At 42.2% G+C, this 12344-nt stretch overlaps 1 protein-coding gene across 3 annotated transcripts in view; it reads right to left on the bottom strand.

Annotated features, from left to right (window-relative positions):
- The window catches only part of SLIT2 (slit guidance ligand 2), a 293209-nt gene that overhangs the window by 18428 nt on the left and 262437 nt on the right, over nt 1-12344 (bottom strand). For all 3 annotated transcript variants that reach the window (XM_075858543.1, XM_075858552.1, XM_075858558.1), the window contains 4 exons: nt 10267-10360; nt 9715-9852; nt 9372-9612; nt 5004-5134 (listed from right to left, as the gene is read on the bottom strand). In XM_075858543.1, coding sequence (XP_075714658.1) covers nt 5004-5134; nt 9372-9612; nt 9715-9852; nt 10267-10360 — 604 coding nt within the window. The remainder of the gene's footprint in view (nt 1-5003; nt 5135-9371; nt 9613-9714; nt 9853-10266; nt 10361-12344) is intronic.

Genomic DNA, 12344 nt, shown 5'->3' with positions numbered 1-12344 from the left:
ACACCCTAGCACCACACTGACACTCATTTATGGCACACCTTTGAGCACTTAGTTCGCCACTCCCCTCAAGACTAGTGGGAGGGGCTATCACTATTTAATGCACACTCCTTCTGCAGCATTCTTTGACCCGTCTGCGTCCTGATGGGAACGGGTTTTCACCCACCCACCTACCTAGTAAGTATGGCCTTTTTGGTGGTTCTCTATACATAGCAGCTGTATTGTTCGCTAAATCCTGCGCCCGTCAGGTCAGCGGTACTGACGTATTCAGTGTCAGCGGGTCCTACGTGTCTCTGTCTTGCAGGATCCACCTATAATCGATCACATGAACTTAGATGTGATCAATTACAGGTGGATCCTGTGTGTCAGAGACACGTAGGACCCGCTGACACTGAATCGTTCAGATCCGCGGCTGAGACGGGATTCAGGTCATAGCGAAAGATACAGCTGCTCTGTATACAGGCTACAAAGCAGCTGTATCAAAAAAAGTAAAAATAATTTTGAATGAAAACTATTTATAAAGTTGCACCAATCACACTGACTGACCTTTAAATTAAAAAAAACAATACCATTCAAAGGTTTACATAGCCTTTAATGGAACATGTTTTTAACCCATCATTTCACTACTGTAGCAGAGCTCATCGTGTCAATCCAGCAAATCACATTATATGAGCTGTTTATTATATTATATGACCCAACTAGTATGTAACAGTTCCCTATCTTATTATTAATTCTTGGTGAATACGGGACGCCGTTCCCCCTGCTCTCTGCTAACAATAGGCTTTTTCTCTCTCCAGTCTATTTACTGCTAGTTGGAAAGCAGCACAGTAAGTTAAAGTGTCACACTGTGTAACGGCCTCTGAAACGGCTGTTTTATGGCCTCAGCTCTATGGTCTTTACCTGATTTATTAATTAATTCATTGCTGGTGTTGCTATACACAATATGCCAAATCAAGGAAAGACAATTTGTTCCAATCATCAGAGCCTCATATTCTTCTTCCTACTGATGGGAAGATTTACTGCATGGGAAGCTGACTTTGGAGTGAAGTCTCATGAAGGCGGCAGATCTGCCAAGTAGTGAATTATGGGACATCTCCGTGTGCTCTGACCTAGCACAGTTCACACTACAATGTATTAATGATCATTAATCTAATGCTTCTTAAGCTTGTTCATTTTTAAACTTCTGTCCGATACGTAAAAAAAATTCCACTCTTCTACATCGATATAAAAACACTGTTCCATGCTGTCTTAAGGGGGTATTCTCATCATTTAATGTTATGGCATATCGCTAGGATACATCGTTAGGGGTCTGACCTGTACAGCGGACCTCCCGACCACCTGCTGTGTTGTAGTTCCCATCACAGTGCATGGAGAAATCGGTGAAGGAGCCACAGAGTGTAAGCAGTGTTGTGGCCCCTTTGTTCTAAAGATGGATAAGGTCCAGGTAGTCGGAACCTGATCAGTAACTGATGGCATATCCTAGCAATTTGCCATCACTTACTGTATTGGGAAACCGCTTTAGACTGGCCTACACATAATATACATATTGGATGAAACGGCCAATTTAGATAGGATCGGCTAACGTTTTAATTTGAGGGCATCCTAACTGGCTAAATAACACCTACCTCCGGGGTAAAGAAGGTTGTGCAGTTCGGATTTGAGAGGTGTCTGGTAGCGGTTTATCTCACTTTCCTTAGCCAATTAGAATGTAATATAATAAAGAAGCACTAAATTAACTGTACATATGATACAAATTTTAGCTAATAACAGGGAACCATATGGTATTTAATGGCACAGGATATAACAATTTAGCCATCTGAAGATGCCAACTTATTCTAATTTATAACAAGTCATTATTACAAGAAACCTTATGGACTCTTCACAACCTACAACTGGCTATGATCTAAGAATCGGCACAAAGCACGGACAATGAACCAACAGCAGAGATTGGTAAACATGTGGAAGTCATCTACAATATCATTGTGTGTTACATAATGAATTTTATGATTGGGTGTATGTTTGAACAGACTTGTAAAAAAAAGGCAAGGCAGGCTAGTGAGGATTGGCGTGGTCTACAAAGATGCCAGATGTTTGGAGCAATCACGCCCTACTGCTGTAGAGAGGCACATCACACCGCCGCTCCATGCCTGCTATGCTTTATATGGCTGTGTTTATGTTGTACAATGGCCAAAATACAAGTTTTTATGTTTATGAAACACCTAAGGAAAAGAATTTAGTGGACTCGGTATCTTGAGGCTGGTCACACCACACTAGAATCACTCCATTGCTCGGGTTGTACTAATGAAGACTGCATGCCACCTGCACGTTCTTCTCTTGTACCGTGTCCACCAGATTCCCTTCTTTCACAACTTTTATTATTCTCCAATCAATTAGGCATTGTTTAGATAGACGAAGCAAAGCAATCTCAGTTGACATTAATGGTATAAATAAGCATGTTACAATGCAGTGAAGGGAGAAATTAAATGAGGTGACTGACGCACAAACCCTGATAGTAGAAATGTTGCCTAAACACTATTCAAGAAGCACTAAATACACCATGCTCTCATGTGTAGACAGGAGGTTACTCTCCCCTGTGTGTTTGACTTTCTATGATGTCACTTGCATTTAGGAGCAGGATGAGAGCGGACGGAGCTAAGTAGTGAATGACGCGGCGATCAGTGACCTGAGGTCAGGTGACTTAGATCAGGTGACTGGACTGGTCCAGTCCTGAGCCGGCACGCCCCGACCTCACTCAGACTTGGCTTCGTCTGCCCTCCTCCTGCTCCTGACATAAAATTTTGAAAGTTAGCTGAGGCCTCATAGAGAGTTAGGACCTAAATGCATTTGTTGAGATCTGCGGCCTACTCACACCATCTAACACACGCCTCACCAAACAAAAGCAGGACGAGCGATCACATTAGGGGTGAGTTAATTAGATGTTTGACCAAATATAGAAGGGCAATTTTTAAGTTGATAATTTTGTATGGACCGCGAATGATGTTATAAATATCCAAATGGCCCTTGACAGAAAAAAGGAGGTTCCCCACCCATGAAATACAGGATTACATCGTGACAAATCAAATCCCTCCTGGCAGCTCTAAAACCCCTCCCCTTTCTGTTCTCCCTTCTTGTTCCTCTGTATTTCCCCCATGCATAAAGTGCTACTGAAGAGAGTATTTCTGCCCTATTTAAGGGACCAGGAGTGCAGTGATCTAATAGGGGAGTCCATACAATGATTATCTGCAGAGTTATAAAACTCCCCTGACTCACACTGACTGTATATACTATCTGTGAGTGCTGTGTACAGAGTCCAGTGTATTTCTATGAGAGGCTACTCCTCACCGTCTCCTGTGTAAAAACTGACCTAGAGAAATCTATTACAAGCAGGAGGCAGGAGAAACAGACTGAAGCTGCATCACAGTAGAAATACACTAATACTCTGCAGAGTGAGGACAGAAGTTCTATGTCACTGATCAATCACTTGCTGCACTTAGATAGGAGCAGAGCAAGTGCAGTGTGAGACTCCGCCCCTTCTGCCTCTGCAAAGCCAGAAGCATCATGGGAAATGTATGCTGCATTAGGGGAACCATATCAGAGGAAAAGAAGGAGCAAGATGACAGACAAACCATAAATAGCAGATTAACTAAAACGGATATACACAAGAGCCTCTACATTGTTCTTTAATAATAGCCTATGCTTCTCTACATAGGCAAAACAAAATAGCTGGAGTGCTTCTTTAATATAATTATATATTGAGATTCTTATGGATTATTACTGCAAAAGTTCTGTCTTAAATAATACACAAAAAGAGATTGATCTGCAGTTAAAGGCCATTTCCTACAAAATAATTTAAAAAAAATTGCTAGTAAATATGTCTTTGAAAATTCTATTCAGTCATTCAAACATTAACAATAGAATACAGCGAAACCTCTCCAAAAGACCACCTTTTTGAGAAGATCACCCCACATATAGACCAGATATAGAGACATATTTTCCATTCCCCTATCTTCTGTGTATATTGTCCTCTTCTTTGATAGGATCACCCCCTTAGAAAACTATTTTTCACTGCAATTTTGGGTGGTCATCTCAAAGAGGCTTCAATGTATCTGTTTTTGGTAAAGCTGAGTGGCATTTAAAATAACCTTTGTTGCAGCACCCACAGCAGTTGTTACCGAACATTTATAGAGTCCTGAATGGGAAATCTTCCTTATCATATAGTTATTCATCCTTTAAACGTATATATGCATATGTATGGATGAGAAGAATCAACAAGCAGTGCCTACCCCTCAGCGATCAACAAGCAGTGTCTACCCCTCAGCGATCAACAAGCAGTGCCTACCCCTCAGCAATCAAAAAGCAGTGCCTACCCCTCAGCGATCAACAAGCAGTGCCTACCCCTCAGCATAGCCATAGGAGATGATCAGCACTTGGAGAAATAATGCATGTCTACTGAATATACAGAGTTCCTCGAAGTGTTGGGCATCTCGACTGAGTGGTCATACCCAAGCGGGATCACATGACCTGTTAATTGGCACCTTTAAAAGAAAAAAAAAGTTGTAAAGCCAGATTCCTGATCTTTCTCAGCCAATCAGCTTTGAGGGATGTGCGGATTAACATACAGTGTGTAGGGTTTGGGGGCCAATGGCAGTAGCACTCAATACATGATGGTGTCATCTAGTGGATGCCCTAATCAAACAAAAGTTTGGTGATAGATTATCTTTAAAAAAAAAAGATTTCTATAGAGTAAAAGAAAAACGACATCTTTACAGAGTTACATGAGGGTAAAAAGCCGTCAGACTATTCGGTAATGTGATATAAATGGAGAAGACAACATTTAGTAAAGGAATCAATATAGGCACACATCTCTATGCCTCGCACCAAGCTGTATTGCCAAGTAACAGGTCCACTGCAATGCAAAGTTACAGAACTTTACTTATTTAGTTCACCTTTACCACCACCCTATGAAGAAATCTGTGTCCGGGATAGAAGTGCAGCCATAAACGTACCTGTAAATGGCAGATGCCGGGTAACTTCCAGTGTCATAACTAACTCGCACTCTTCCCCGATAAAACTCCAATGCTACATGATCCTTGTCACCTTTGTAGAGCAGGATCCCACTGTCCTCATCTGTGGCCACCTGGAACAATAACCAAACGTACATCAAGAGTCCATTCAAAAAATTACTGCCAGTTAAAAATAGTAAAGGACGATCCGTCCAATGACCCATACAAACGGGCATGTTTAAAAATCCTAATAATAAAGACCAAGAATGCTTCTTTAAAGAGGTTGTGCCATTAGGACCACCCATGTCCATATGCCCTATCAGGCTCCCACTCTTGCGGACTCAGCATGAAAATGTTTTTAATGGCCACCTTTTCACTAGAATGGGGGTCATGTTACCCCGGACCATAGCTGTGTTTCAGCTGCTAGACTCACTGATATTAGAAGACGTAACTAGGAAAGACTGGGCCCCATAGCAAATATTTGACTGGGGCCCCCCCTCCCCTGGGTGTCACACAACCTCCCCTTGTAGATAGTGCCTTTTTTACAGCCCCCCTGTAGATAACGCCATACAGCCCCCCTGTAGATAACGCCATACAGCTCCCTCTGTAGATAACGCCATACAGCCCCCCCTGTAGATAACGCCATACAGTCCCCTCTGTAGATAACTCCATACAGCCCCCTCTGTAGAGAACGCAATACAGAGTCCCCCCTGTAGATAACGCCATACAGCCTCCTTTGTAGATATCTACAGAGGGGGCTGTATGGCGTTATCTACAGAGGGGGCTGTATGGCGTTATCTACAGAGGGGGCTGTATGGAGTTATCTACAGAGGGGACTGTATGGCGTTATCTACAGGGGGGGCTGTATGGCGTTATCTACAGAGGGGGCTGTGTAGCGTTCTCTACAGAGGGGGCTGTATGGCTTTCTCTACAGGGGGGCTGTATGGCGTTCCCTACAGGGGGGGGGCTGTATGGTGTTATCTACAGAGGGGGCTGTATGGCGTTATCTACAGAGGGGGCTGTATGGCATTATCTACAGGGGGCTCTATGGCGTTATCTACAGAGGGGGCTCTATGGCATTCTCTACAATGGGGGCTGTATGGCATTCTCTACAGGGGGGCTGTATGGAGTTCTCTACAAGGAGGGCTATATGGCGTTATCTACAGAGGGGGCTGTATGGCGCTAACGCCATACAGCTCCCCTGTAGAGAACGCCATAAAGCCCCCCTGTAGAGAACGCCATACAGACCCCCCGTAGCGAACTCCATACAGCCCCCCCTGTAGGGAACGCCATACAGCCCCCCCTGTAGGGAACGCCATACAGCCCCCCCCATCCACAGGATAGGGGATGCATGTGTGATCGCTGGCATTGATAGGGAGAACGGGGGGCTGAAAGTCCCCTGAAGTTCTCCATGACAAACCTCGGACTTCCGGGGTCTGCGCAGCTCAATAAAAATGAAAGGAGCACTGGTCACGCATGCGCACAAGCGCGACCGGCGCTCCATTCACTTCTACGGAGCTGCCGACACAGACCCCGGAAGTCCGAGGTTTGTGATGGAGAACTTCAGGGGACTTTCAGTCCCCCGTTCTCCTTATCGCTGCCAGCGATCACACATGTATCCCCTATCCTGTGGATAGGGGATACATGTCTTTTGTTTAATGGCAGAGCGGGGAGATACCTCCCTGCTCTGCCGTAGTCGTGTTCAGTGGTGTCGCGCTGTAGCAGCCATAGCGGCTGCTAGCGGAGCCTCCGGCCATGGTGGGGGCCCGTGCCGGCGGGCGACACGGGCCCCCTCATGCCGCGGGCCCCGTAGCAGCCGCTACGGCGGTAGTTACGCCACTGGATATTAGCTAATCTCAAGAGTGTCCTCATTTGGGTGTCCAGGTTGGAACTCTAAACCCATATATGAAACCTTTCTCTAGTGCTGCTATTCCTAGGTTACAAATGTTCCTTAGGGTCATACGCATGACCATTGTTTTTTTGCGGACAGCAAAACACTGACCCTAGTGGCTTCCGTGTGCTATCGGTTTTTTCTTGCGGACCCATATACTAGAATGGGTGTTTCTGTTCTATAATTTGCGGAGCGGACACATGGATGTGTGCATGGCCCCATAGAAATGAATGGTTCAATATGCTATCCACAAAAAAAAACAGATAGGACATTGAAGAACAACAACGGCCGTGTGCATGAGCCCTTAAAGGACTACTTCCATTCCAGAAAAGAAAGCTTTTTCATTTTATTTTAAAGAGTTATGCAATTTTTCTATCAATTCCTTATGATTTTCAAGATCTCGGTTTACTGTTATTGAACGGGAACCCTCGTTGTTTTTATCCAATGAATAAAAATCTGTCCTGATAATGTGGTAATAACACAGGTGTCAGGCTCGTTACAAGAGAGAGTTATGATATATGTACTGCGACTGTAACGATCCATGCACCTTGTGTGTTCATCTCATGCCCAGGTCACATTTTTATACCCTGGAAGTAAACAATGTCGATCACATACAACGACAGCAAACTGAGATCTTTGAAAATTGTATAACTTTTAAAGAAAAAGTGTTATTTGCTGGACCCCAAATCCCCTTTTATCTACCCTAAATATCTATTTAATTTGACCTTACCTGGGTGTACCTAGCTAATATCAATATTATCTAAGTAATATAAAAAATAATCCACTCTTCACATTACGCATAATGTATAATAATAAACATATTCATATGTTTTATGGAGTAATGTGACATGTACTTTCTTTTACTCTGACATGAATCAACATCTGTATGACATTAATGAAGAAATAAAAAAAACAGATTTTTGGAGCAGCAACAGAGGATCCCATTTCACAAGGAATTTCAATGTGTTCTACTTATTAAACCTCCCCTTTATGTGCTGCTAAGATTTATATCTAAATAAGGGTTTGATTGTGTGATCAGATGATACAGGTATCTTATAAAGTTCATACACGGCCACCTCTCCTGACATGTCTGTTTTAGTACATACTTGAATTCTCCATAAAAGAGCTATTCTGGAACATCTTTTCTTAAAATTCTGCATTGTGCCATTCCTCCTTTCAATTTATGAATAAATTGGCAACTGGGTGTTACCAGTTGGGGGTGTGTCCCTGCACAGACTGTCAATGTCCAATCAGTGCTGACAGAGTGAGACTATGTACAGACACACCCCTTTGATAAGGGGAATAGTAACACCCAACTGTCAATTTATTTATACATTTGTAGGAGGAATAACAGGGGAATGGCACAATGCAGAGTTCTAAGAAAAGATGCTCCAGAATTGTTATTTTATGGGAAATACAAGTATTTACTAAAAACAGACATGTCAGGTGAACTGACAGGTCCTCTTTAATAATAGCTAACTGGAGCCTTATGCACGTTTCAGATGGCCGTAATATTTCTGCATATTTGGGTCCGTATTAAGGATACAACATCCAAACCCTTTGGTTTACCTGAACTGAGCTTAGATCACCACAGGCTCATACAATAGGGTTCAGTAGAACCACCAGTGGTTTAGGTGTTGCAGCCACAATGTGGACCCTAATATGCGTCCCTATTGTGCTCTTTTAAAATGGCCCTTAAAAAAACTAAGCTCTAGTAGAATAATTATTGGTTGATCTGCTTTGAGTTACCCATAGTCGGACACAGTCATTTCCCCAATTTTCCCTCCCATAGAAAAAATAATAAAGCCCCCACACTTTTATTTAGTTAAAATATATAGTTGATCTTACCTTTCCTCAAACTACAGAATCGCTCTGGTGTGTCAAATTGAGGTGACCACAACTGTGGTCAACTCAGTTACTGAGCCTCATAGGAAATAATTTCCATGAGGCACTGAAAATGTGTTTACTTTTTTTGTCCAATCACTGTTACACTAAGCACCGAACATGGTGGTGGAAACCATAATGGCGGACACTAAAAAAGTTATGTGTGTACTTTTTTTTATATACAGTATTTCCTACTAAGCTTGGCTGAAATATACCCAAGACGTTGCTTAGCAACTGATACTGCAGCCAGTCAGTGACACCACAGGGTCTCCACGATCCTGGAGTAGGGATATTCAGTAGAAGGGCTAGTGAGGTATAGATATATATATATATATACATACAAACAAACACCCCCTCGCTTCTACTGTCATAACACATAGTGGGACGATGGCCACCAGTCTGTGTTCGGCTTTAAAGGGGTCAGGGGTAGGAATAGAGGGCGGTTTTTTGTTTGGCTGCCGGAATTATATTTTAACCATACTTATACTTACTTCACTTGCAACTTTTTACTTGGGTTTAGTTTGAGAAACTTTAACACTACATAATATACAGTACATGCCAAATGAACATAAATAAAGCTATACCAGCTGACTAACCTGTAACGAAATGTTGGTCTGAGACCTGATCCTTGTTGACGGGATCTGTATAAATGAGTCTTTGTTAACAAAGTTGATGCTTGTGAGTTTTTCACACTTGCTCCCTTGGTAGCCAGAGATGCATTGACAGGACGGGTCACTGCCCTTCATAATGCACTGACCTCCATTCTGGCACTCAAAGTTATCACATGGGCTTGTACGTGGTAAGACCATAGGAGGTGGAAACTCACAGAACAGACCACTGAAAAACAGAAGACATTCATTATCACGACTCCATGTCTTCTGCTGGGGAGGAGTGAACATTATATCCATGGCAATCCCCAAGGTTTGGATTCAGACTCACCTGTAGCCATCTGGGCACCCACATGTATACCCATTTACTGCATCTGTGCACCGTGCACCGTTCCGACACTTGTTGTCTTGGCAATCATCATAATCCATATCACAGTGCTCCCCCACAAATCCCGGGGTACAGTCACATCTGATAAATGGAAAATAATACATGTTTAGATTTTCCATGTGTGTGTCAGTCATACTAGACTGTTCAAATATCACAGAACATATGTAAATATAAGTCCCGGAGTCGTCCTCTACTGTTAAGTGCCCCCCCCCCAATGCTTTTCCACCAAACTAGAGTCCAGTATGGCAAATCCGACCTACTTATGCTGAGATAAGGAGTAGGGGCGCTATCTCTAACATTCAGACTGGGAAAGCGGAGTTACAACACTTACACGGCCATATTTGATGCCATCAAGCTTTCCTGGAAACATATAAGTAAAAATATCTGAATAGAATTTATACTACCTGACAAAAGAGGACAATACAAGAACTTATACGACACTGGAGAACGGCCAAGATTATAAATACCAATATTTACGCTTTATCCCCGACTTACTTGTATCCCTTCGGCGTCACAATGCATTTAGAATCGTGCTGACATGGATTTACTTCCTGGGAACAGAAGTCCAGCTTTTCTTCGCATAATTCACCTGAAATACAACATAATGTAACCTTAAAGAGGATCTGTCACTAGTTTATTAATGCCCTTTCTCCTAACTAACCTAATAGGTGCTATAATGTGATTTATTTTTTTTTAAATGCATTTTTCTAAATATGCTAATTTTGCTATACTTGCCAAATGGGAGGGGACTCTTTCTTTTCACTCTTGGCGGTGTAATGTTTTCTGTATGACGCTGTCCAATTAGCGTCATACAGTTCTCCTATTCCCAGCCCACCAACACAGCCTGATCATATAGTATACAACTTCCATTCCCGGCTGTTTTCAACCGGTGATATCTCCGGTAGTTTCACAGCTAGAACTGCTCTTGCCATAAGAAAGATTAGAATCTCATTTATCATATGCCGCTGTTCTAGGTGGTTCACAGCCGGAGATATGGCTGTTTGAAGTGATCCCCTTCCCCCCAGCCTTAGTCTCTCACATTGTGTGAAGCAGCTTCATGCTGATAGGACAGGGTCAGAGGCTGTGAGGAGGCTCCACCTCAGGGAAATCGCTGGTGCTGACACCACTTGTCTAGTATAGTCCAATTTGCATATTTAGAAAAAGATTATTTAGAATAAACTTTTTGGGACACAATTTTCACTAACATTATCAGTGCGGCTATTATCTATCTAAAAGATAGTGAAATAAATATAATTGTGTGTGCACAAGCCTTAGGACCTCAGACTCCAGTCCCATATTTGTATTTCCAAAAGAATAGGCAGCACAACACGGGTTCCAATTCAGTGAAAAAAGGTTTTATTCACCCGTACGACAGTGCAACGTTTCTCAAGCTTCTCTTGCTTGAGAAAGGCCCATGGGGGCTGAAACGTTGCACTGTCGTACGGGTGAATAAAACCTTTTTTTACTGAATTGGAACCTGTGTTGTGCTGCCTATTCTTTTGGAAATATCTATCTATTAGTTCATATCATATTAATATATATGTGTATATATATATATATATATATATATATATATATATATATATATATATATATATATATATATATATATAAAAACATGTTAATTTGCCGATGTGTGATGAGGCTTGTTTTTAAGGCACTTCGTTTGGTCTACAACATTATGTTGCTATATATATATATATATATATATATATATATATATATATATATATATGTATATATACATACGATTAATGGTCAGTGCCTGAGACACGTAAGTGGGTGATTATAAACAGGCATAAAGGATAAAAAAAATATACACTAAAGACCACACTGATACATATACATGTTATTTTAAATTCATTTGGTGTAGCAAAACTATGTATAAAGCGATTGTTTCATTATGATCGCAGCCGGTCTGGATTTATAAACCCCTGGTGATCAATTGTTATTACCAGGGGAAGCTCTGCTGGCCATACATTCAGCCATACATGTAATTTTACATGCCAGTCATCCAATGCATGGACGGGTTCTCTGCTCTGGCTAGAGGGAAGAGGCGTAGTTATAGGAGTGCAGAAGTAGCAGTCACACCCAGGCCCTGGTAACGGAGGGGCCCCAAAGACCCCTGTGCCAACACCAGTGTTATAAATTATACATGATTGGTGGAGGGTGCTGTTACAGATTTGGCATTAGGGCCATGAAACTATAAGCTACGCCTCAGTTTTTGGGGTAAATGCTCTTTAAAGATGTGGGCGAGAAAATGAAATGAACTATTGCATTTCTGTAAACATCCCTCAGTTCACTTGTCGTTTGTGGCAATGTACTTTAGGTTATTCTGACAGCTTTATGTAGCAGCGTGTTAACCGCTGGAGGAGCACCTGCTTTAGCTTTCCCTTGCCACTATGTACTGAAACACAAAACGTATCTTTTTATGAAGTGGAATAATTAACTTAGTGCAGAAGCGAGCAGTCTCCGAGAGAAGCCTTCTGGATTATGAAGCTCTGCAATAGATGACTGGACTCCCATGAATTGTACCTAGAGGGGCACTTTCATGTTACTTGAGATGACTTGTA

This window comes from Rhinoderma darwinii, chromosome 1 (genome assembly GCF_050947455.1).
Source record: "Rhinoderma darwinii isolate aRhiDar2 chromosome 1, aRhiDar2.hap1, whole genome shotgun sequence".
NCBI lineage: Eukaryota > Metazoa > Chordata > Amphibia > Anura > Rhinodermatidae > Rhinoderma > Rhinoderma darwinii.
The sequence above is the reverse complement of the archived record's forward strand: the minus strand, read 5'-3'. Positions and strand labels throughout refer to the sequence as shown.